The sequence below is a fragment of the Phoca vitulina genome, unplaced genomic scaffold (genome assembly GCF_004348235.1).
Source record: "Phoca vitulina isolate PV1807 unplaced genomic scaffold, GSC_HSeal_1.0 scaffold23, whole genome shotgun sequence".
Classification (NCBI taxonomy): Eukaryota; Metazoa; Chordata; class Mammalia; order Carnivora; family Phocidae; genus Phoca; species Phoca vitulina.
The window spans coordinates 14,256,553-14,280,115 of NW_022589726.1; the positions used below are offsets into that span (position 1 = coordinate 14,256,553).

General features: G+C 47.1%; 3 protein-coding genes across 6 annotated transcripts; 1 reads left to right on the plus strand and 2 right to left on the minus strand.

Moving 5' to 3' along the window:
* Positions 1–8: 8 nt before the first annotated feature.
* Positions 9–11,233, minus strand: TSFM (Ts translation elongation factor, mitochondrial). 2 transcript variants are annotated; one of them, XM_032420383.1, is made up of 6 exons: positions 11,103–11,233; positions 10,432–10,605; positions 9,683–9,811; positions 8,390–8,512; positions 2,631–2,718; positions 9–603 (listed from the first exon to the last, which is right to left on the minus strand). In XM_032420383.1, exons 1-6 carry the CDS (start codon positions 11,157–11,159, stop codon positions 197–199), a joined length of 978 nt encoding a protein of 325 aa, XP_032276274.1. In that variant the 5' UTR covers positions 11,160–11,233; the 3' UTR covers positions 9–196. The 2 variants fall into 2 exon arrangements, with proteins under 2 accessions (XP_032276274.1, XP_032276275.1); XM_032420384.1 differs by lacking the exon at positions 8,390–8,512 and having other exon boundaries at positions 11,103–11,205.
* Positions 11,234–11,518: 285 nt separating this feature from the next.
* EEF1AKMT3 (EEF1A lysine methyltransferase 3) lies at positions 11,519–18,579 on the minus strand. The gene is made up of 3 exons (XM_032421048.1): positions 18,387–18,579; positions 18,152–18,263; positions 11,519–13,358 (listed from the first exon to the last, which is right to left on the minus strand). Exons 1-3 carry the CDS (start codon positions 18,561–18,563, stop codon positions 12,967–12,969), a joined length of 681 nt encoding a protein of 226 aa, XP_032276939.1. The 5' UTR covers positions 18,564–18,579; the 3' UTR covers positions 11,519–12,966.
* A 244-nt stretch (positions 18,580–18,823) lies between these two features.
* Positions 18,824–23,540, plus strand: METTL1 (methyltransferase like 1). Of its 3 annotated transcripts, XM_032421047.1 has the most exons (7): positions 19,206–19,294; positions 19,672–19,778; positions 20,003–20,166; positions 21,117–21,301; positions 21,392–21,505; positions 21,661–21,762; positions 21,926–23,540. In XM_032421047.1, the coding sequence occupies exons 2-7, from the start codon at positions 19,771–19,773 to the stop codon at positions 22,079–22,081; spliced, it is 729 nt and encodes a 242-aa protein (XP_032276938.1). In that variant the 5' UTR covers positions 19,206–19,294; positions 19,672–19,770; the 3' UTR covers positions 22,082–23,540. The 3 variants fall into 3 exon arrangements, with proteins under 3 accessions (XP_032276937.1, XP_032276936.1, XP_032276938.1); XM_032421046.1 differs by lacking the exon at positions 19,672–19,778 and having other exon boundaries at positions 18,824–19,294; positions 21,434–21,505; XM_032421045.1 differs by lacking the exon at positions 19,672–19,778 and having other exon boundaries at positions 18,825–19,294.
* The last annotated feature ends 23 nt before the right edge of the window (positions 23,541–23,563 follow it).

A 23,563-nucleotide genomic window follows, 5' to 3' on the forward strand; every position in this document is an offset into this window, starting at 1 on the left:
AACAAGGAAAAGATTCTACTCTTCTTTATTATATAGCAATTGTATTTCATAACTTTACCCACCGAGTCTATCATTTCTTTATAAACGCCAATGAAAAACAACTTCTGGGTTTGAAGAGGCTCAGGAAATAACTTCTTTTCGTAATGATGTCCAGAGCTGAGAAGAAACATTTCCTCCAGAGCCAAGTCTCTGGCACCTATTCAGCTTCTGCTGCCTCTTCACCTTCCCCACATTCAAACCGCACAAAGTCTACGACAGACACTCCTTGAGGCTGCACATACTGTCCCAACGTGATGGAGGGATCCAGCAAGTATGGCTGGGACAGCATCTTGGTTTCCGCCTCCCCACCAGGCTCATCATCCAAAGAGCCAACAGAGAGAGGGGCCATGCCCACCACATGCTGCCCAAGGCGGCGACCCAGGTCCTCTAGGCCTGCTTTGCGCTCAGATGTCTCGCAGATGACCAGGGCCCCGTACTTCCCCAGCACCAGGTTGTGGAGCGACGGGCTGTGCATCACTCCATGGACGTAAGAGCCAACGTAGAACCCAGCCGGCACCTTTACCCATGCAGCTCGTTTAAGAGTCATGTTTTCTCCCAGTTTCCCTATAAAAAAGCAAAAACAAGTAACATGCTTCCAGAATATGCCGCCTGTGGCAGTACCAAGATATGCATAGAAGTAGCTGAGTCGAAGACAGTCCTCTGCATTTACACTGTGAATATGCTGTAAGATGGAGAGATACCATTTGCTGTTTAAAGAGGAAAACGTATGTGGGAGGAGCGGGTAGGGGTGGGAGAAATAAAGAATACCTTTATGGAACACCAACAATGTGCCACACTGGTATTTAAAAACACAGGCTATGATGTGTCACACAGACCCTGGAGTCAGGTCTCAGTCCTGCCCTTTACCGGCTATATGACCTTAGGCAAGTGACATAAGCCCATTTACGAATTTATCAAGCCTTAGTTACCTCCTCAACATGGAGATGACGCCACTTACAATAACCTGAAAGCAGGGTTCTAAGGAGATGTAAATAAAGTAACATATGTAAACGCACTTAATTACATTATCTAGCACAAAGCAGCACTCAAATGCTGGCTATCGTTACTGTGTTAAACTTAGGCTTAGAAAGCTCAAGCTACCCTCCCCCAAGCTCACACAACTAATACATGCCAGAGCTGGAAGTAAAACCCACATCTCACCCCAAAGCAATTAAGTGTTTTCTTCCCCTGAAATTACCATCCCTCCCGAAAATCACCATAACTGACACAGACAACTCTTCCTCATCCATTGTAGCAGGAAAAAGTCCACAACTAAAAGCCCCAGAAAACCCAAAACCCCATACCATCGGATAGTTTCAACTTCCTCTCACCAAAAATAAAAATTTTCAGTTTTTTTTTTTTTTTGAAGATTTACTTATTGAAGAGTGAGAGGGAGTGGGAGCAGGGAGCCTGACCCAGGGCTCGATCCCAGCACCCCAGGATCATGACCTGAGCCGAAGGCAGACACTTAACCCACTGAGCCACCCAGTTGCCCCCAGAGTTGTTTTTAATAATCAAAAATAATTCCAGGTTTCCCTGTCTCCTCAGGATGCTATCCTCTCTAACATAAGTCCAAATAAGCCAAAAGGTAGGAAAGGGGTTAGAAGACCCCAAAAGGGATCTAGGTAAATATCCCTGCATTAGCCATAGTTATATCTAAAAGTCTTAATGGGGGAGAAATCAAAAGAAATCTTAAAACAACTCAAAGCATCTGAACAATAGTTAATTCTCAGAAATTGACAAGGCTGAAACACCCAGTTCTTCCAGAATTTCTTAATAAGTCCCATTCACAGCTGTCTGCCTGGTTTCTCAGCCATGACTCACTAAAACATCATACATATTTCAAGATAACCTGTTAAAAGCAGAATTGATGCCTTGACTGGAAACGTCGGATGAGCAGTAAATTCCCAGCAAGCTCCAACCCAGCCCTACTCCCCTCCTTCCATCAAGGACACGTAGGAAGAAAGCAAAACCCCCACTAGTTCTGGCACGATGATCCAGATGTGGTTCCTGTGGCCAGTGGTTCTGCAAGAATAAACCTTCACAAATTCAGGATCAGATTTTTCTAAAAAAGAGATCAAATTCCTACACACAATGCCCCCAATTATTCCTGGATCCCTTTATAAAGACGATGAGATGACTCTGGATGTAGTATGTCTCCCACAGTGTATAGAGAGGTAGTCAACCGGAAGAAGTCAAAGGCCATCCCTGCCTAAAGACATGCTTTGTTTGGTCAGCCTGCAGAGTGCAGAAAATGATTTTAATTAGCTGCAAACATCTAAAAACTGAAATTTTTACACACAAAGCTAAATTCTTTTGAAGGAATTTAAAAATTCTGACAACGCTGGGATCCCAAGGTAACAACTGGCTAGAGCCTGGTAACAGTTTCCTTCAGCAGAGTGTGGGCTTCTCAGGGAGCCTACTGCTCACTAATGTCTAACACACTACATAACCCACTTCTCACATTCATATTATCTGACCCTTGTGGGCACATGAGCTTGCAATTCCTGATCTAGGTGTGGAAGAATATCAAAGATACCAGGAGGTCCAGTTCATAATTTCCAGTTCCCACAATCCTTACAAATACTCACCAATTGCTAAGGCTAGCTGATCCTTGAGACAGCCCTCTCTCTCGGGCCCAACCGGAAGTTCAGAGAGCTCAGAGGAATTCAAGAAGCCCTAAGTGCACAAAAAAACGAACAAATCAGTTCTGTCCTACTTAAATTACCAAGAGACTAGGCAAAAACAATTGTATCTCAAAAAATGATGTAAGACAACCAAATATAAATGAATGTTTTTGGGTTTTTTAAAAGATTTATTTATTTATTTGAGAGAGAGAGAGCGCAAGAGCGAGCGCGCCTGCACAAGGGAGGGCAAAGGGAGAGGAAGAGACTTTCAAGCAGACTCCCCGCTGAACGCAGAACCCAACGCGGGGCTCGATCCCAGGACCATGACACCATGACCTGAGCTGAAACCAAGAGTCAGACACTTAACCCACTGAGCCACCAAGGCTCCCCTAAATGAGTATTTTCATTAAGCCAAAGATATTATAAATTGATAACAGTTCCATTTTTATAAGTATTTTATTCTATCACTGCACCACACCCAATTCCATCTCAATCCCATCCTCTGGCCTTTTTTTTTTTTTTTTTTAATTATTAACATATAATGTATTATTTGTTTCAGGGGTACAGGTCTGTGATTCAGCAGTCTTACAAAATACACACCAATGTCCATCACCCAGCCACCCCATCCCTCTCATCCCCCTCCACTCCCGTATGGCCTAACTTCTTAAACTGTGGTTTCCAAGAAATCAGGAACGGTATTTTCAAACAATCATAAAATGTTAAGGCTAAAAAACTGGTTGAATAAACCATGGCATAGCCACATAATGGAAAACTATGCAGCTGGGAAAAAGAAAGAACACAAAAGAAAGATCTGTATGAGCTGCTACAGAGTATTTCCAGGTTATATTATTAAGTGAAAAAAAAAAAAACAAATTAAAAGAGTACATATATAGGGGCGACTGCATCGGGCTCCACACTCAGCGGGGAGTCTGCTGGGGATTCTCTCTCTCCTTCTCCCTTTGCCCCTTCCCCCGTACATGCACACTCTTTCTCAAATAATAAATCTTTTAAAAAAAAAAGAGTACATGTATATTATACTATCACTTGTGTAAGAAAGAAGCATTTAGGGCGCCTGGGTGGCTCAGTCGTTAAGCGTCTGCCTTCGGCTCAGGTCATGGTCCCAGGGTCCTGGGATCAAGCCCCACATCGGGCTCCCTGCTCGGCGGGAAGCCTGCTTCTCCCTCTCCCTCTCCCCCTGCTTGTGATCCCTCTCTTGCTGTGTCTCTGTCAAATAAATACATAAAATCTTTAAAAAAAAAAAAAAAAAAAGAAAGAAGCATTTATATAAGTATGCTATTTTTGCAAAAAAGACTTAAAGGATACCCAAAACCAATGAAACTGATTATCTACAGGAGTAGACAAGAATAAGGTAGAAGGGAGAGAAGGAGTGAGATTTCTGTGTGTGTGTGTGTGTGCGCGTGTGTGTATTACAGCTTTAACTTTCAGAATCTTATTAATGTTTTACATATTCAAAAACAAAATTAGATTAACAAGAATTTGGGGGTAAAACCAAAATTACACAGAAACATAAGACACTAACTGTATTTCAAATGAATAATGTAACTTCACAGAAGGCGGGAAAAAACTAATCCAGTACTTTTAATAGTCCTTTGGCCATATAACTTCAATATAAAGACAAAAAGAACGTCAAAGAAATCTTGAACTCCTTAATAGGTTTGTTATTTGCAGTTGCCAGGTATAGTCATTAAAACAATTTAGTGTGTATTAGAACAATGAGAAAATAAGTAAACACTGAAGTTGCTAAGAGCCAGTGTACTAACCATGGGAGAAGGAAGATACAAATACAGAACTGGGGAAGGAAAGGAAGAACCCTGGGATGCAGGATTAGAACTGAAACACACACACACACTTGCTGCATCTGTCTGCTGAAAGAGCAGAGCACCAATGACATCTTAGTAGAAAAAAGCATACCTAATGTCCACATCTTGGTTTCTAAAAACTATTCCCCATTAAAAATGATCAGGACTCCTTGGAGAAGTGGCTGATTCCATGGTGGGGCAAGGAAAGTATGACATAGGCCCAGAATATCTTGTTATGCCAAAAAGTAAGGAAATACTCAAAAATAATCAATACACTGCAAAAGGTCAACAAAGCCAGCTTACTCTGGTCAAATCCAGGAATAATTTGAACATCAAACTGAATAATGGATTATAAAATGAGTTATAACTTACTGTATAAAATAAGAATCCATGAGTCAATGTCAGTACTAAGTAAAGCACTAAACATAGGGAAAAGAGAAGTCTCTTACAGTAGAATGCCAACTAATAAAACACATGTAAAAGAAATCGTAAGAGTTAGAAAAGTAACCATTATGCAACTCTCATAGTAATAACTGATCCTGACAAGAGCCATCAATGGATGCTAATACTTTCAGGTAAAAGTCTGTTGGGGAACTGGACACTTACACAGTCTCAAAGAATCTCCCATACAGATTATGTGTTAATTACAAAGAGGAACAGAATAACTTTACAGTGGAGAAACCTGAAAGATACTACCCTGACCAAGAAGAGACCAAAATTAACATCATCAGGGACGAGGGGGTGACTCGTTGGTTGAGCATCCGACTCGATTCCAGCTCAGGTCATGATCTCAGGGTTGTGGGATCGAGCCCCAGGTTGGGCTCCACGCTCACTGCAGAGTCTGCTTGAGATTCTCTCTCTCCTTCTCCCTCTGCCCCTCCCCTCAGGCGCAAGCTCATTCTCACTCTCCCTCTCTAAAATAAAAAAATAAAATCTTCAAAAATTAACATCATCAGGGGCGCCTGGGTGGCTCAGTCGGTTAAGTGTCTGCCCACGGCTCAGGTCATGATCCCGGGGTCCTGGGATTGAGCCCCAAGTTGGGCTCCCTGCTCAGTGGGGAGTCTGCTTCTCCCTCTTCCTCTGCCCGTCTCCCTGCTTGTGTGCTCTCTCTCATGCTTCCTCTCTCAAATAAATAAATAAAATCTTAATAATAAAAAAATAAAAATTAACATCATCAATAATGGGACCAACGGTCATTACATGTCTCCTGATGTGATATCCTGAAAAAAATACAAGATAATTTAATATTCATGCTAAAAACCCATACTCTAACTATGAAGAAACATCAGACAAACCCAAATTAAAGGACATTCTGCAATACTGTCCTCTACTCTTCAAAAATGTCAATGGGAGGCACCTGACTGGCTCAGTCAGAAGAGCATGTAACTCTTGATCTCGGGGCTGTAGTTTCAAGCCCCACCTTGGGTATGGAGATTATTTAAAAATAAAATCTTGGGGCGCCTGGGTGGCTCAGTCGGTTGAACGTCTGCCTTCGGCTCAGGTCATGATCTCAGGGTCCTGGGATCGAGCCCCGCATCAGACTTCCTGCTCAGCGGGGAGTCTGCTTCTCCCTCTCCCTGTGCAGCTCCCCCTGCTTGTGCTCTCTTGCTCTCTCCCTCTCTCTCTCTGTCAAATAAATAAATAAAATCTTTTAAAAATAAATAAATAAATAAAAATAAAATCTTTAAAAAAAAAAGGTCAATGTAATGAAAGACAGAAAGGCTGAGAAAGAATGGACACTAAACAAACATGACAACTAACTGCAACACATGATACTGGACTGGATCCTGGATCAGAAGAAAAAGTACTAGCTGGCAAAATATGAATACATATCATATATTATAAAAATAAAAATATTATATCAGTGTTAAAATTCTTGATTGTGATTACTGTACTTTGGTTACATAGAAGAACATAATTTTTAGGAGATAACCTATTCAAGGGAATAAGGGTCCTGATGTCTGCAACATACTTGCAAAAATTTTTTTTAAATAGTGATGGGACACCTAGCTGGCTCAGTTGGTTGAGCATGCAACTCTTGATCTTGGGGTTGTGAGTTCCAGCCCCACGTTGGGTGTAGAGGTTACTTAAAAATAAAGTAAAATAAAATATAATAGTGATGATAACAATACATGTATAAAAAGTAATAAAGCAAGTGTGTCAAAATGTTAACAAATGGTCAATCTAGATGAAAGTACAATGTAGCTTACTGCAGAACACTGGCAACTTTTAAGTTTGAATTTTTTTTGAAATAAAAGTTAAAAAAAATTAAAGACCAAAAGAGGAAAAAAAATAAATGAAGCTAAAATGAACCAAAACTTCTTGTTACAGATAATGAAAGACAGACAGAGTAAAGTATGTGAATGGCTCAGGGTTACAAATAGAGTTACTGGCAAAGTCAAGATTAGAACTTCTAGGTGTCTATATGTTGGCTAATTGAACATAATAAAAAAAATTAAATTAAAATTTAAAATTAAAAAAAAAAAAAAAGAACTTCTCAGTGTGCCTGGCGGGCTCAGTTGGTACAGCATGCGACTCTTAATCTTGGGGGTTGTGAGTTTGAGCCCCATGTTGGGAGGAAAGAAAAAGGAAGGAAGGAAGGAAGGAAAAAGATTAGAACTTCTAGTTCAAGTTGTTCATCTACTCAATACAGTTCTAAAAAATAATCTCCACATGGTTTTCCATATAATGACTATTTAACACCAGTAATAATTAACATTTACCACAAGATCTCAAAGAAGGATAAATAGGAGAAAAAAGTAGTACTAAACACACACACACACACACACACACACACACACACAAAACTACTGTGAGTAGTTGTTTCGTTTTTGCCTTGATAATAAGGATGAATCAAAGGCAGACTGATATTAATTTCATCCTGGTCCTCCTATGGACAAGAATATGCTCATTCTCCTCAACTGTGCCTTCTCCAATATCTGTATTTACAAATCCTTCCCTTAAAAAGAAAAAAAAAGAAAAGAAAGAAATCCTTCCCTCAGGCCATTCTAGATTTCTGAATACAAAGCTTCACCTGATTGGGGTGCCCAGGTGGCTCAGCTGGTTAAGTTTCCAGCTCTTGATTTCAGCTCAGGTCTTTTCAAGGGATTGAGGCCCCCAGCCCGGGGAGTCTGGAGCCCTGCATGGGGCTCCGCCCTTGGCAGGGAGTCTGCTTGGGATTCCCTCCCTCTCCCTCGCCCCTCCCCCCAACTCAGGCGCACACTCTCACTCTCTCTAGAATGGACAGGTCTTTTTAAAAAAAAAAAAAAAACGGGGCACCTGGGTGGCTCAGATAGCTAAGCGTCTGCCTTCAGCTCAGGTCATGATCCCAGGGTCCTGGGATCGAGTCCCCTATGAGGCTCCCCGCTCAGCGGAGAGCCTGCTTCTCCCTCTCCCTCTGCCGCTCTCCCTGCTCATGCTCTCTGTACCCTCTGTATCAAATGAATAAATTAAAAAAAAAAAAAAAAATCTTAAAAAAAAAAGAAAGAAAAGCTTTACCTGATTTGATAGACTCTACCCCACTGGCATTCATTCATTCATTCATTCAACAGATTTTATGAGCCCCAACTAAATGCTGGGCCCACTCCTCTTTCACCAGAGACACAGTAGTGAAAAGACAAATTCTCTGCCTCATGAAACTCACATTCTATTGGGGAAGACAAACAACATATAAATAAGTAAAAACATAAGTATACAGTATTATAACAAAAATTTTTCAATGAAGCAAAATAAGGGGATAGAGCAACAGGAAGGATACTCCTCTACAAAGAGATAACATTTACGCAGGGACATGAAGGAAGGGAGTGAGACATGAGAATGTCTGAAAAAACGGGAACAGCAAAGACCCTAAGAGAGGGGTGTGTGTGTAAATCCAGCACATTGACAGACAATCCCAAAACTCACTTTACTGTATGTGGAGAGTTGATCCTTTAGGTTCTGACAATGCAACAGGGTCCCCAGGGCGACTTGCTGGACCAACTGTTGAAATTTTAAATTTCTGGAAACAAAATCTGTCTCACAGTTTACCTGGTGGGAACAAATTGATGTTGTTGTATAAGCTGTTTATGGACAGTTTGCAAAAGTGCCTTAAAATTGGAGAGTAAACCAAGGTACTGCAGAACAAGCTGCAGACTCAACAAAACAGAAATAAAGGACCCTAGAATTTTAAGGCTTCAGTCCCTCTCCTAGCTTGAGGCCAGAAGCTGAATGCCGTGATTCCTGCTCTGCCAATGAGTTAGCAATGACCCGCATGTTCAAAAGATGGTTCCATAATGTCCCCAAAGGACTCACTACACGTTCACCACTTGCTGGTGGCTGCAGGCCATCAACACCTCATTCTCCAGCCTCCTCCAACACCAAACCACTTCTGCTGTCAGTATGCTTATCTCCTTTTCTCACTCTAAACTAATCCACACCTGATGCTTCACCAGTTGAGGCCCCTAAACCTCCTCTAAAACAGCTACATGCTATCCATCAACTAATTAATGTAACTCCTAGCTTTTAAATCTAACTGTTCCAGGAAACAATCAGTGGCAAGGTATAAGGCTATAGGATTCACATTTAGAAGTACAGGTTTGCCCCACTATCCGCACGTAGAGTGTTCCTATGAAACCTTTTGTAAGCCAAAATGGCATAAAGCGAAAAATCAATTACCATTAATTCATATAGACATGGATGCACAAAATAAATCGACCTACACAGATGCTCACAAAATTCAAAGCTATGGCGGCTTGATGCTGAGTGTAGTTTGGGGGGGGTGGTAGTTTGGCGGGGCAACTCTTGCTGCTGGGGTGCCCCCTGCCTCTATAACGACTCAGTGCAAAACCAACACTGAATGCTATTTTCACTTTTTGCCTTTTTTCATAAAAGTGAAAGTACTCTCTGAATTTCTTTTGGTTAACAAAAAACAAAAACAGGTACAAATGTAGGTCTTTTGTAAAAGCAAAGTGTGTAACTCAAGCTTTTGAAAAGTGGGGGATATCTGTAATCTTTTTGACTTCTAGACATTTAATCGTCAACACACCTGTGCATTTCTATACATAAGTGAATTTACAATAACTGTGGTCTCACCGGTTCAATTCTAACAACCTTTTGTGGTTCTCAAACACCTCTTCTTGAAGGATGCAAAGGGTCTACCACAAAGCTTTCCGCCCAACGGGCTGCTGTTCCTGGGTACCTAGAATTCCGACAACTCACCTCTACTAACACAGTTGTGTTTCCATCCTGAAGCAGCCCAATCAGACCTTCTTTAGTCTTCCTGCCATGGAGTTTGGCAGCTCTGCTCCAGCCTTCCTTCTGGGCCTGTTTGTGGAGCCAGCTCTCTGCCTATAAATTAAAAATAGGGCAGATGACAAAGTCATAGAATTTAGAATTGAACGGAGCTCTAAAATATGTTCAGGTTCCTTAATTCTTTCTGCTCTTCAGTCCTATAATGGAAACTAAAGCAATCTATCGTTTACTGGCAGCCTACCACTGAATGCCAAATATCAGGCATTATGCCTGGTGCTTTGGATAAATTTAATCTTCACAACCACCCTATGGAGGAGACAGTAACATTTTTATTATACGGACTAGAACAATGCAACTCTGAAAGATTAAGGTATCCAAGATCGCAGGGTTAGAGTGAGGGCACCACAGTCTGAGTCCTGGTCCGTCTGACTCCCAAAGCCCACACAAGCCCTTTGGGCTCCAAGCAGCAGGAAACAGCATAGCAGTCGTGCTTAGAATAAAGTTTGTTAACCATGGGATCCTGAGTTAACGACTTCCGGAGTCAAAACACAGTCAAAGGGTGAGGTTGTCACCTAAGTCAGAAGCCTATCTGCAGTTCTGCAGTTATGGGTCCCTGCGCAGCAGGTCTAATTTACTGCGCCCCGGCAGCACCTCCCTGAGAGACTGAGGTCGAGCCCTAGTACCCGCCCTGCTCCCCTCGCCCTCCTCCACCACACCTGTTTGAGATCCCCGCCACAAGTCTCCAGGGCTTTCTTGCAGTTTACAAAGGAATAGCCTGTTTTTCGCCGTAGCTTCATGAGAAGCTCCTTGCTGCAGGCCGAGGAAGAGAGCCGGGGCCCAGGGCGCAATGTGTGCCACGGCTGAGGCGCCTGAAGCAGAAGGGGTCCCGCCTGCAGAGGTAAGAAGAAAGAGATGAGGGCGCCTGAGTGGCTCAGTTGGTTAAGCGACTGCCTTCAGCTCAGGTCATGATCCTGGAGTCCCGGGATTGAGTCCCGCATCGGGCTCCCTGCTCGGCAGGGAGTCTGCTTCTCCCTCTGACCTTCCCCCCTCTCATGTGCTCTCTCTCTCTCTCACTCTCTCAAATAAATGAATAAATAAAATCTTTAAAAAAAAAAAAAAAAGAAGAAGAAAGGGATGAGAAGCAGGAAGCAGCCAGGAGCTCCGGCGGGTGGAGAGCACGCCGGCAGGGAGGCCACTAGGAGACACTGGGGCTCCGGGGGTGGGAGAAGGCAGCCAACGGCGGGGGGGGGGGGGGGGGCCGCGCAGAGAAAAGGGGGGGAAGGGGGGGACGGCGTCGAACGGGGGACGGAGGAAGGGAAGGCTGCATTCCGAGTGCACAGATCTGCAAGGAAGGCGGGACGGCGGGGGGAGGACCCAGAACCCTCACCGGGCAGCTCCCGGCCCGCGCGGCCAGGAAGAGGCGAAACGACCGCAGCAGCGACATCTCTCTGGCCCCAGAGTACACCGCCGCCGGCCGGCGCACCAGTGAGGCCACAGGCCTACGGCGCGGCGGCAGGGCCAAACCTCTCCACCTCAACGCGCCAAGAGAGGACGGCGCCACCTGCTGGCCGGGGTGGGCACACTCGCCGCTTCTACTTCGCTTTCGGAGACTATTTCACAAGGGAATTACCCCTCCACCCCACCCCACCCCACCCCACCCCCCGCCGTAGGTAAAATTACAGAAACCATGAGACAGAGTTGTCGCAAAATAACAATTCGAGACATGTGCAAACATTTTATGTTTCTTTATTTCCGTTCATCTTTCATAGTCATCCATTTAGGACTCATGACAAACTTGTGAGGTGGGGCGGGGGGGTCAGAAAATTGGCCAAGGGCACCTGGGGAAGTAGGGGTGGAGTCCTTTCAACAAACCCTGTAAATATTTGTTGAATGAGCAAAGTATTTACTGAACATCTACTGTATGCCAGGAACTGTACTAGGCTCCAGGGAATTAGAGAAGAGTAAACCACACCCTACCGTCCAAGGTAATCTAATGGTGAGAAAATAGGGAACAGACAAGTGACCACGCAAGACAAGGTAAGTCCCATAAGATGAACAAATAGTGAAAGGGTCTCCAGGGAGAAAGAAATCACAACCAAACAGGAGGCTCTGTAAAAGCTTTTTTCAGGAAAGAGGCGAAAAGTAATAAAGATTTTGACAGGTAGAAATAGCCCTTCCAGGCAGGGAATCACCAAAAAGAATGAAGAAAACAAGGAATTTGGGTGTGGAAATAGGGAACAAAGAGTAGACATTTGGAATTTGTCCAGAGGTTGCAATACATGTAGGAAACCAGTTGAAAATGAAATAGAAGGGTAATTTGGGATCACACAGGATAGACTGAGTACCAAGCCAAGGAGCTTACTCTTGCTGTAGGCATCAGAAGCTCATCAGAGCTGATTTGGGAAGATCAAAAAGAGTTTGATAAGTGGCTTGAAAGGGAGAGAATGGAGGCCAGGAGTCCAGGGGAGGTGATATGTGGCCCAAGGAGTAAAAGAGAGCCCCAAGCAGAGGTAGCGCAGTGGGAAGAGAAAAGAGGTGAAGACAAAACACATTAGCAAGGAAGGACAGGGCTTGGAAACCTAAGGAAAACTCAAAGATGAGAAGAACCTAGTACTTAGTGATCACGGTTCCAGCTCCAAAAAGGATGAAGAAGCTGTAGTCCAAAGGACAGCTCTGCTGCCTATCCCCAGCATCAGGGCAGGCAGGACTTGACCCAGTTAGAGCCATGGTCCCACCAGACTCTGTCTCCAGAAGCAAGAAGTGTGTAGTCTGAGGTTTCTTCCTTCCTAGCCCCCCAGCAAAAGCATGAGTTCATTGGATGCAGAGATGATCTTCTTTCCCTTTAAAAAAAAATTCCATTCGAATCTGGCAGGAAAAAAAAAGTCCATTCTGTATAAAAAAAACAACAGCAGGACTAGAAGGGTTCAGGAACAGTCTCTCTGCAGCCACTGATCTCACCTCCCATTTGCCTCCCCAACCCCTAAAGATCCTGGATACCTTCCTCGTTTCGTCCTCTGAGAATGGGAACTGGGAACTTCCTTTGTGCTCTAACCCAGTGCTATTAGGGCTCTAAGATTCCTAGCAAGTAGGCACCTCCCTGCATCAGCCCAAGAGTATCTGGGGCAACAAAGAGGGAAGGAGGAAAGAGAGAGGCAAGGGAAACCCAGACTTTTCTTCCCCGTGTTTATGGCTTTGGAGATACAGCAGTTCCTTTCTTAGGACAAGGGGTTCAGAGGAGCAGAAGGGTGATGTCAAGCAGGTCTTGGTTCCCTGTGCCTGGCCCTATAGATGTTGACATTCTCATCCTCATCCCGCTGGGCCAGCTCCAGTTGGAAATGCTGGGGCAGGAGGTGCTGAAAGAAGCTCTCTGTCCCGTGCTCCTCTCTCATCTTGGAGGCCAGATAGATGGTGCCATGGGGCCCGCATAGGTGTTGGAGAGTGCCCAGCAGCAGTGGGAAGGTGGGCTCCAGGTACACGATATCAGCCCCCAGCACCAGGTCATAGTCTCCAGGGAAGACATGCTGGTCAATCCCCCAGGACAAGGCGCGGACCTGGGCCTGGCCTCCAGCTGGCACATTGGCCTGGACGTTGCCCTGGATCTGCTCTAGGGCCAGGGGCAGGTCAGTGATGGTAACATCCCCCCCTGAGAGAGAGGAAGGAGGAGAAATGCAAGTCAGACCGACCAACCAAGGAGTCTCGGCTCCTACCCAGAAGGTCCAGAGACCACAGGGCCTAGAGGACGGTGTTTTGACAGCCCGGGAGTGTGCACTTTGGCTTTTAGTTACCCTAACCTCCATCTCACCCCCTGCCATGCTCATTACTAGTTACTCTACGTTCTACAACATCAACGTTGTCTTGGAGCTGATCTTCAACCTCTCTGCCCAACACACAACTGTCAGATGTCAGCAGAAGCCTGGGCAGGACTAAGCTGGAGACAGACTATGTATGTATCCAGCCCCTACTTACCCAAACCCAACTTCATGGGTCTGGAAAGCTTCCCAGAAGATATGGCCTCAGCGAGCCTTAAAGGACAAGTAGGAGTTAGTTAGGTGGAGCTTTCCAAGCAGATAACAAAAAGTACAAAGGCCTGGGGGCGAGAGCAATGCATATTCAAGAAAGGCTGAACCTTAGGGGATGTGGAAGGAAGGAGAAAAGTATCAAGACCTGAGGATAATGATGACATGCTGAAGAGACTCAGGCTTGATCCTGAGGGTGGTATGTTTTATAGGTAGAAGCAGAGAGTGAAGATAATCAGATTAGCACCTCAGAAAGCTCCATTGATGCAAGAAATATATGTATTGAGCCCCTACTAAGTTCTGGCAGCACAGTGGTGAGCAAGATAAAACCTCAGCCTTCCTTGAGTTTTATTAGAAAGGTAGACACACTAGGTACTGCAAAACTAATCATGATCATGACGACTGTTACAGACACAGGAAGTATTAAGAATTCATTCATTCATTAATATTTATTATGTGTCTCTATGCCAGGTGCTGAGAATATAGCAGTGAACCACTCAGATAAGAATCCCTCCCCTCATAGGGATTACAGTCTAGTGGCAAAAAATGGGCAACAAACAAAACAAATCAAAGAAAAGACACTGTACATCAGATGCTACGGTGAAGCATTAAGCAGAGAAGGGGGTAAGAATTTTGCTTCAGAGATGGGGCAGGGAATGTAATTTTAAACTGAGTGGTTAGGAAAAGCCTCACTCAACAGATTATGTTTGGGCAAAGACCTGAAGGAAATGATGGAGCAAACCATGTGGACCTCTCAGGCTAAATGTACCAAATAAGGGACTAACAAGTGCAAAGACCTTGAGGCAGGAGAGTGTCAGCAGGTCTGAGAAAAAGCAGGAAGACCAGTGGCTGGAGCAGAGGCTGCTGGAGATGCTCTCTCTCCCTCTCCCTCTGCCCCTCCCCCCACTCTCTAAAATAAATAAACAAACAAATAAAAATCTTTGAAATAAACAAATGAATAAAAGGATCACTCTGACTGCTGTGATGAGAAAGGACAGCAGAGGGGCAAGGTCAAAAGCAAAGAGACCAGTTAGGAGGCAGCTACAGTAACCCAGGTGAGACGTGATGCTCATTTGAACCAGGGCATTAGCCACATCTAAGAAGTGCTCAGCTCCTGAATGATTCTGAAGGTACACTCAACAGGATTTGCTGAGAGACTGGACACACAATACTAGAGAGAGAGGATGTTTGACCCGACTAACTAGAAGACTGAAATGCTATTTACTCGGCGGAGAAGGCTGTAGGAGGAGCAGGACTGGACAGGAAGATCATGAGTTTCTGTCTAAGTGAGATGCCCATCAGACAATCACATGAAGATATCGGGTAGGTAGGACGTTCCACAAACAAATCTGGAGATGGAAATGGGAGTTATAGGGTCATGAGCACAGAAAGGGCATTTAAAGCCACGAGGTGATGGGATTGCTGGGGAGTGTAGACAGAAAAGGGAAGGGTCAAAGGACTACTCCTGAGCTCTGGGGCACTCAAACTTACAGTTGTCAAGAGGAAAAGGAACCAACAAAGGAGACTGGAAAAGAGTGCCAGTGAGGTGGGCAGAAAGCAGAAGTGTGGTACCCTGGAAATGAAAGGAAGCATGTCAAGGAGGAGGGAGAGTCAAATGCTGCAAAGTCAAGTCAAGTGGGCTCATCACCGACTCCTGTACTTACCAACATGGAGTTGGAAATGAAGCTCACCACCTTGACTGCTGCGACTGGGGGCGGGAATGTGGAATGGACTGAGGAAAGAAGAGTAAGACAGGTACTACAGACAAAGGGGATTAACTTTTTTGAGTTTTGGTGTAAAGCAGAACAGAGAAATGGGGTGGTAACTGAAAGAATATGTAGGCCAACAGTTTTTTCTAAGAGAAAATATAGCATATTTATAGATGTATATAGGGGTATATGTATCTATTCAGAATGTTCCAGAGAAAAGAAAAAACTGATAACACAGGAGGGACTGGGGATGGGGAGGAGGTTTGCTGGAACAATGTCTTTGAGTAGATGAGAAGGTTCAGGGTCTTGTGACAAATGAAGGGCTTGACCTTAGCTAGGAGCACAGAGTGTTTATCCATGGTAACAGGAGAGAAGGCAACACTTAAAATAGACACAGGCAGTTAGGTGAGTAGACATTGTGATAGGAACATGTGAACATGTTCTATAAGAAAACAGAAGCAATCAGAAGAGATGGGCAACAAAGTCATCAGCTGAGGGTGAAGACAGGGGAGGAGGCATGTAGAGGTTCGAAGGGCAAGAAGGTAAGAAACAGATGTTTGGGAGAGCGGAAGAATATGTGGACAAGGGAAGTGTAATAGACTAGCTGGGCAGCAGTTAAGGACTTGCCTAAGGTTAGTAACGACAAATTCAAAATGAAACCGGTCAGCATGGTTGTATATATACTAGGAGGGCCTAAACTAACCTGGAGGTGGGGATATCAAAGAGGCCTTCCCTTGGAAGTGATGTTTGAGCTGAGCACTGAAGGATGCATATGAATTAACCAGGTGGTCCAAGGATTCCAGGCATAGAGTACAGTCTGTATGAAGGCTCCACAGATGGGAACATCAAGACAGATTGAGGCCCTGACAGACGGGTAACAGACAGCACGAGGAGCACAAGAAAGGAGGGAGAGGCACAGAAAGAAGCCAGAGAGAGAGGCAGGACCTTGGAGGCCATGCTAAAGGTATTGGTTTGGTCTTGAAAGAACAAGAAGTCATTGAAAGATGGGAGTGAGAGATGATTACAGCTGCATCTTGAAAAGATCACTCTGCAGGGTAGAGTGGGCAGAGGTCTAGGTGGGGGCAAGGAGTAAAGCAGGAAGACAAGTTGGCCTAAATGCAGCAGTGCAGGCAAGTGACCGTGGTGGCATGGACTGGGGAGCCATCAGTGTTGATGGAGAAACGTGAGATTCGAGAGATTTTTAGAAGATAAAATCAGTAGGACTCAAGTAATGGCTATGGGGGTGAGAAAAAGGGGCATGTCAAAGGTGATATCTAGGTTTCCCACTGGGTGGATGATGGTTTGATTCACTGAGATGGGGAAGCCTGAAGGAGAAACAGCCTGCATGCAGGAAGAACACAAGATCTAGTTCCAGCATGCTCACCTTCCCATGGGAAAGCTCGAAGACTTGTGAAAACCCACGGAAGAAACAACAGTGGCCTGAACTGGAGATGGTAGGAAGAGGAGCAGACAATTGGGGAAATATTAAGGACCTATGACCCACAGATTTGACTGACTGCCGGGATGTGAGCGGGAGAGGGCAAGGGACAAGATGACAGCCAGATTTCTTACTTGGCAGCTGGATAGGGGGCAAAGGAGGAGAAGCCAGTCTTTGAGCAAATGGACATACGTGTTCCCATCCATATTACATACTTTTCTCCCATTTTAGCATAACTGCACACCTCTCCTCTGCTCTTCCTTCGTGGAAAATTGCTTTTAACACTCTCTTGGTTCTTTGTGAGCGTGCTATGTTTGCACTGTTCACCTTCTCATCTGACAGTGCTTCTCTCTGAAGTCTCAGGGAGTCAAGGGAGACATAGCCAGAGCATGTCCACTTGCCCTGTGCATACACAGGCATAATTCCCCCACCTTCCCCACTAGACCATAAGCTCCTCGGGAACAGGAGCGCTGTCTCACTCACTGTTGTATCCCAATACCTGGCATGACAGATGACTCCAAATAGATATTGACTGAATGAATACAAGAATGAATGCCTGCCTCTGGGAAGACTTCCCTGAATGTGACCTAGTTGTGTTCCCAAGAACAAAGACATTGGCATTACTAGGGAGATGACATCATAAGTGTTTTAAATGAATGTTTTGGATGTGAGGTTGTGCCTGCCCATTAGATTATAAATTGAGGAACTGTTTCCTTTGTAGTTTTGGATCCTTGACAAAAGTGAAGCAAAATTTTCCTTACTTTTTCCTTTCCCAAGTCTGCAGTGCCTAATTCCTACCCTACTTGCCCCACAAAAAACAACCCTCAAGAATTCACCCTTATTTCTCCCAAGCAGTCAAAACCTTAAAAATCTAATATCTATTCATAATAAAGTTATAAAGCATTCCTCAGGTTTAATACATGCAGATTGCTCCCCCTACAGAATGCCCCCAAAGGGGATGCATTTTGACAAAATACCATGTCGAAAGCAAAGGTGGTTTTAAGTGACAGCATTATTCATGAAATCACAAAGAGCAAAAGGGTAGAAAAAACTCCTACTAAGGCCTGCCCGCTTTTTATTTCCTGCCCCCAAATCAACCACCCTGGGTATTTTCTCTGGCACACAAAAAGAGGCACACACACACACACACACTTTGTTAAAAAGAGACTGGTCTGGTCGCAAATCACTCCCCGCTCCCAAGAATCCAGGGAGTGACAATTTCTCCACCACCCAGCGCCACCACCCCCCCACTCCCGCCACAAAGCTCACGCACCCTGCAGCGCGGCCAAGATCCCCACGATGCCCGTCCCTGCGCCTAGTTCGATCACTTTCTTGTCTCGGAAATCCACATTTTGACTTTCAAAATAGTTGCACAGGCTCAGAGCCTACGGGGGAAAAAGAGAGAAGAGAGAGAAAAAGACTGTCGCGGGGATGTTTCCATATGGAAGAGGGAGAGTCCAGGGTCCGGACCTCCCGGGGACTCTCGCCCAGAGCCGCCCACTCCTCACCGCGTCCCACACGCGCGCCGCCACCCCAAGGCGGGACCCGAAGTTCTGTGTGATGCTCAGCACGTGCCCACAGAAACAGAACCGGCTCTTCTCCGAGTAAGAGTCCGCGAAGAGGCCGACTTCCCGCGGGAACACGGATTCGGGCTCTGATTCACGATCTGGGCAGGGGTCCGCCATCTGGCTGAGAGCGCGCGCGGACCCCGCGGCTAGCGCTGGTATCCCGAATCTGGGACCGGGTGGGGGTGGGGGTGGGGGGCCGCGGGTCGTCCCGGCTTCTCCGTGGCACCGAGCCCCGCCTCTCCGAGTTTGCCCTCCTCCCTTCAGTTTGACTTCCTGGAGGTGGGATGAGGAGCTGCCCCTCCCGCTCCGGTCCCCAGCGCACACCGACGGCGCTCACGTCGGACCACGCGGGGCAGACAGGGCCGACAGGTCTGAGACCGGGGAAGGGGGGGGGGAGTGAGGATTTTTCTGTAGGAAGCGGGGTCCTGGGACTCCTCTCACCTGCGGGGTGCAGAGGTACCTGCAACTAGGATAGTATCCCAGACCAAGGAGAAGCGGGCTAACGAAAGAGGTAGGGTGCCGGGTCTGGCCTTGCCAGTCCAGCTGGAGACCCGCGTCGCGAAGGCCCCCTACGGCTCAGGCTGCCGCCCACCCTCCCCGCCCAGGTCCGCGGAGTACACTCTTAGGTCTTTAAGAGGCGGGATCTGCTCTCAACGCGCCTGATTGCGTCATTATCGTGCGCCTCGGGCCTTGGTCTCCACGTGGGTTCAGTAGAGAAACCGGGGACTGGGGATCATGGCGGGAGCCGAGACTGGGGACGCGGCAGGAGCTGAGGCCCCGCAGCCCCAGAAGCGCTACTATCGGCAACGTGCTCACTCCAACCCCATGGCTGACCACACGCTGCGCTAGTGAGTGAGCAGGGCAGGGGGGGACGGGAGCAGGGGGAGGCAAAGGAGGGCAGAACGTTCGCAGCAGTCCGAAAGGGCTGTTGTTCTGGACGGTCTGCAGGGTCTCAGAAGGACCGGGGAGGATCGGCTGGGTGACGTCAGCTTTAGAGGTGGGTCGGAGAGATTTAGGGGAGGGCGGAGTTGGAGGGTTGGGAGGGGGCGTGGCGTTCTGCCCGAAGTCTCGGTAGCGGTGCAAGTCCGGGAAGGGAGAGTAACCTAGACTGGAGTGTTGCGGGCAGAATGTCGTTTCCACCTTTCGGTTTCGTTGATCGGATTTAATAAAAAGACAAACATACACACAAATCCCGCCCACGCCTTAGTCCATCCTCTTCCCACAGAGCACATAAACAGAGGCAGCCAATCTCTGGGGGAAGGGAACTTGTGACCCAGAAAGGAGAGCTGCCTGACCAGAGTCACATCTACTCCTAGAAGTGGAGATGGGCAGGTCAGCAATCATGAGCCTCATGATGGGCCTGTGATTCACACTGGGGGTTAAGGGTGGTTTCCACTGTGTCTCCTAGAGACCACAGGGCCCACTGTTACAGAATTTTTGAGAATCGCTCTTCCCATTTACCTCCCACCCTTACCCATCCGCCCACTCACACGTAGTACCACTTCCACAATGGCTTGACCAACCTTCTCATGTCCCTCATGTCTTCTCTCCAATAGCCCTGTGAAGCCTGAAGAGATGGACTGGTCTGAGCTATACCCAGAGTTCTTCGCTCCACTGACTCAAAATAAGAGCCACGATGACCCAAAGGATAAGAAAGAAAAGAGAGCTCAGGCCCAAGTGGAGTTTGCAGACATAGGCTGTGGCTATGGTGGCCTGTTAGGTAACACTCTGGCCTTTCCTCTAGGGCACAGAGAGGCAATGCCTAGGTTCTGCTACCTCAGCAGGTTTGCTGGGGGCCATAGTTGGCCTTTCCCCTTCGGACCAGACACCAGTGCTGTGACATCAGTGTGGAGAGCCTCCACTTTCTCTGTACTCTGGGTCTGTGGCCTTTGTCCTGGAGAAGGGAGGGTGTTGTCTCAAATGCCTCTTAGAACTTGGGTTGCCTTGTCTCGCCCCAGCCCTGGCCTCAGTCTCTACTTGAGGCATTTCACCTGCAAGGTACCGGGTCAGTGAGCTGGTCAGCACAAGCGTCAGAGATTAGTCACTGTAGCCAGTGATCCTGAACTGTCTTTCTGAGGGATTCCACCACTCTCCCTCTCCTCCCCCCTCCTTCACCAAAACTCATTGTTTCTGCTCTACTCTCATGTTTTCAAGTTCCTCTTGTATTGTCTGTATTGTCCCAGCCCTGCGTGCCAGGCCACTTCTCTATTTTTAGATCTTCCCATAGAGGTAACAGCATGACAGAGAGAGGAAAAACATGGTAGTTGGGGGCAGAAAAGCTCGGTTCAAGTTCCAGTTCTGCCTCTTCTTAGCTCTGTGACCTTGGCCGTTTCTGACCTCAGTATCCTCATCTTCTCGATTTACCACAGAGCGTTAGGAGGATTAACTGAGACGATGTGTGAAAACACTGAAAACTCGGAAGCACTTACAAATATACGTGTATCTGCAGGCCCTCCCACTTCCAGTCCAGGTGACAGTCTTTGGATCTAAGCCTAACCCTGAGCTTAACCCCCTTCTCCAGCATAGAACCAGCCATCTAGGTATCTCTCCGTCCACATTTGCCATTCCTGATTTTGGGAGTTGCACAGTGACACTTCCTTTCCTTTCTTGACCCCTTTGCACTTCCTGCAAGTATGAGGTTGACGATTCCATTCCTGTTTCTGTGTCCAGTGGAACTGTCACCGTTGTTCCCAGACACACTGATTCTGGGTCTGGAGATCCGGGTGAAAGTCTCAGACTATGTACAAGACCGGATTCGGGCCCTTCGAGCAGCTCCTGGAGGTGGCTTCCAGAACATCGCCTGTCTCCGTAGCAATGCCATGAAACACCTTCCTAACTTCTTCCGCAAGGGCCAGGTGGGGAGGGGCCCCGGTGGGTTAGGCTGGTAGGCACGTGGGGCACTGAAGCCGGGCTCTCAACCCTGTCGATGCATGTCTGTCTCACAGCTGACAAAGATGTTCTTCCTCTTCCCTGACCCACATTTCAAGCGGACGAAGCACAAGTGGCGAATCATCAGTCCCACGCTGCTGGCAGAATATGCCTACGTGCTTAGAGTTGGGGTGAGTCGGGAGTGAGAGGGAGGGGTGAGTGGCCCATTCGGAGACCTTCCACTAAGAATTCAGTGGGCGTGCATTTAGGACTCACACCACCACTCCCATCATCCCCCTGCTCAACTGCATGCAGCCCCCCGTCTCGGGTGATTTTGCCTCTGCAGGGGCTGGTATACACCATAACTGATGTGCTGGAGCTACATGACTGGATGTGCACCCATTTTGAAAGGCACCCCCTGTTTGAGCGTGTGCCCCTGGAGGAACTGGTAAGTAGGGGGCCTGAGGGGAGTTGTGAAGATGCAGGCCTTTTCCAGAGTGGTTCTGTATTCTTTGAACCCAGCTCAGTGCCAGGAGGATGGGATGGGAGTCTCAGGGCCAGGGGCCGTCTGAAAGGTGGGCAAGGACTTATCGGACCCTTCCTTTTCTCAGAGTGAAGACCCCATTGTGGGACATCTGGGCACCTCAACCGAGGAGGGCAAGAAAGTCTTACGCAACGGAGGCAAGAATTTCCCAGCCATCTTCCGAAGAATACAGGATCCCACCCTCCAGGCAGTGACCCCCAATCCCACCCCCCTGGGCCACTGACGGCCTGCCTTGCCTTAGCTTGACCCCAGGACCTTCCCAGCTGAGACTGCTAGGGCCGAGAGGCGACAGTCTTTCAAAGAAGTTGGAGAACTGCCCAGGCCAGAAGCCTGGAACTCACAACTGACCTCTCATCTTCTTGCCTGTCTACCACCAACAGAAAGCAAAAGAAGCTAACTGGGAAGGTCAAAAGATCTTGGACCAGAAGGGATGTTTGGAAGGGTGTGGGGTCTTGCTCTTCCTTAGCACTTCCTTCTCCTTCTGGGATCTCCTTCTCAGCTGGAGTGAGGAATGCAATTCTCCACTCTCCATCTAAACTGCTTGCTAGACTCAAATCGCCTGTCCACTTGTGTTTACTTTGCAGTCCTGGGGATAACGTGTATACGTGTGCACATGCCTGTGCTGCTCTTTCTCAGGAACGGCTAGAGCATGTATCACGTGCCTTCTCCCATCCCCCATCCTCTCCCTGCCTGAGACTTGACCTGAGGAATCTGCTGTCTTTATTGTTACTGTCTCTGGAGATTCCTGGGTCCGGGTGGTGGAGACCCTCTCCTTTTTCATGTTGACCTTCGATTCCAGAACTTCAGAGCTAACTGACTGGCACAGAGCCCAGTGGGGGCAGGGTGGGGGAGTGAGGAGCAGAGAACTAAACTGTGCAAGATTCTGAGGCTAAAAGCAAAACTGGGCTGCTGACTAGAAATCCCCCCCACACACACAAAGAGGACTGAGTCAGCTGGAGATTCAGAGCACTCATGTAGCCCTTGCAACCATCCAAGAGCCCAGAGAAATCTCTGAACTTTTCTAATTTGCAAAAGGTTCCTTTGTTTCTGCTCCTGAAGCCCTAGGTTCCCATGGCTGGAAGGACAGGGTGTGTTGACCTAAGAGACCACCCCCTTCTTCCCCAGGAACAAAGATGAAGGCTCCTGGAGCCATTTTAACCCATTAACTCACCCACCATCTGCCCAGTGTCAGGAACAGAAGGTGGGGAAGATGTGGTAGTCCCAAAAAGTTCTGCTTACCTACGGCAAAGGCGCAGCCCCATAAGCCAAGAATATAGAGAAAGCTACAGCTGTGCCTCTTCCCTTCCCGAAGGAGCTGAGGATGGGGAATTCCTGAGGATGGTCCCAAGAGGGCCTGGCTCCCTGAGGAAGTGGGAATACTAGGGACTGACTGTACCTCCGTATCCTAAACCTCACCAGAGAGACTTTACCAGGAAGAGATCTTTAGGCGGCTGGACTAGGGCACCAGCCCAGAAGGGGGAAACCAAGGCAGACCTCCCTTCCCAAGAAGGTCATTGCAACATGAGACCCAAGAGAGCTGCCAGGGAACCCCAGCCCCGCCTACTGTGCCTGGGTGCTAATCCCCAGCTGGACCACTCAGGAGAGGGGATTGGCTGAGGAGCTTGCAGAGGGGGCGTTGCCACTATCTCACCCAAAGGTTAAATAGGGGTTCAGGCAAGCAAGCAAGATGCCTAGGAGAAGTGCT

Coding starts and splice junctions, on each gene's coding strand:
- TSFM (XM_032420383.1), bottom strand. CDS start 11,159: ATGTCGCTGCTGCGGTCGTTTCGCCTCTTCCTGGCCGCGCGGGCCGGG. Junction 10,606..11,102: donor CGCGGGCCGGGAGCTGCCCG/GTGAGGGTTCTG, acceptor TTACCTCTGCAG/GCGGGACCCCTTCTGCTTCA. Junction 604..2,630: donor TCAGCTAGCCTTAGCAATTG/GTGAGTATTTGT, acceptor GCTTTTTTATAG/GGAAACTGGGAGAAAACATG.
- METTL1 (XM_032421045.1), top strand. CDS start 19,182: ATGGCGGGAGCCGAGACTGGGGACGCGGCAGGAGCTGAGGCCCCGCAG. Junction 19,295..20,002: donor GCTGACCACACGCTGCGCTA/GTGAGTGAGCAG, acceptor TCTCTCCAATAG/CCCTGTGAAGCCTGAAGAGA. Junction 20,167..21,116: donor TGGCTATGGTGGCCTGTTAG/GTAACACTCTGG, acceptor TTCTGTGTCCAG/TGGAACTGTCACCGTTGTTC.
- EEF1AKMT3 (XM_032421048.1), bottom strand. CDS start 18,563: ATGGCGGACCCCTGCCCAGATCGTGAATCAGAGCCCGAATCCGTGTTC. Junction 18,264..18,386: donor CGGCGCGCGTGTGGGACGCG/GTGAGGAGTGGG, acceptor TTTCCCCCGTAG/GCTCTGAGCCTGTGCAACTA. Junction 13,359..18,151: donor GATCTTGGCCGCGCTGCAGG/GTGCGTGAGCTT, acceptor CCTCTCTCTCAG/GGGGGGATGTTACCATCACT.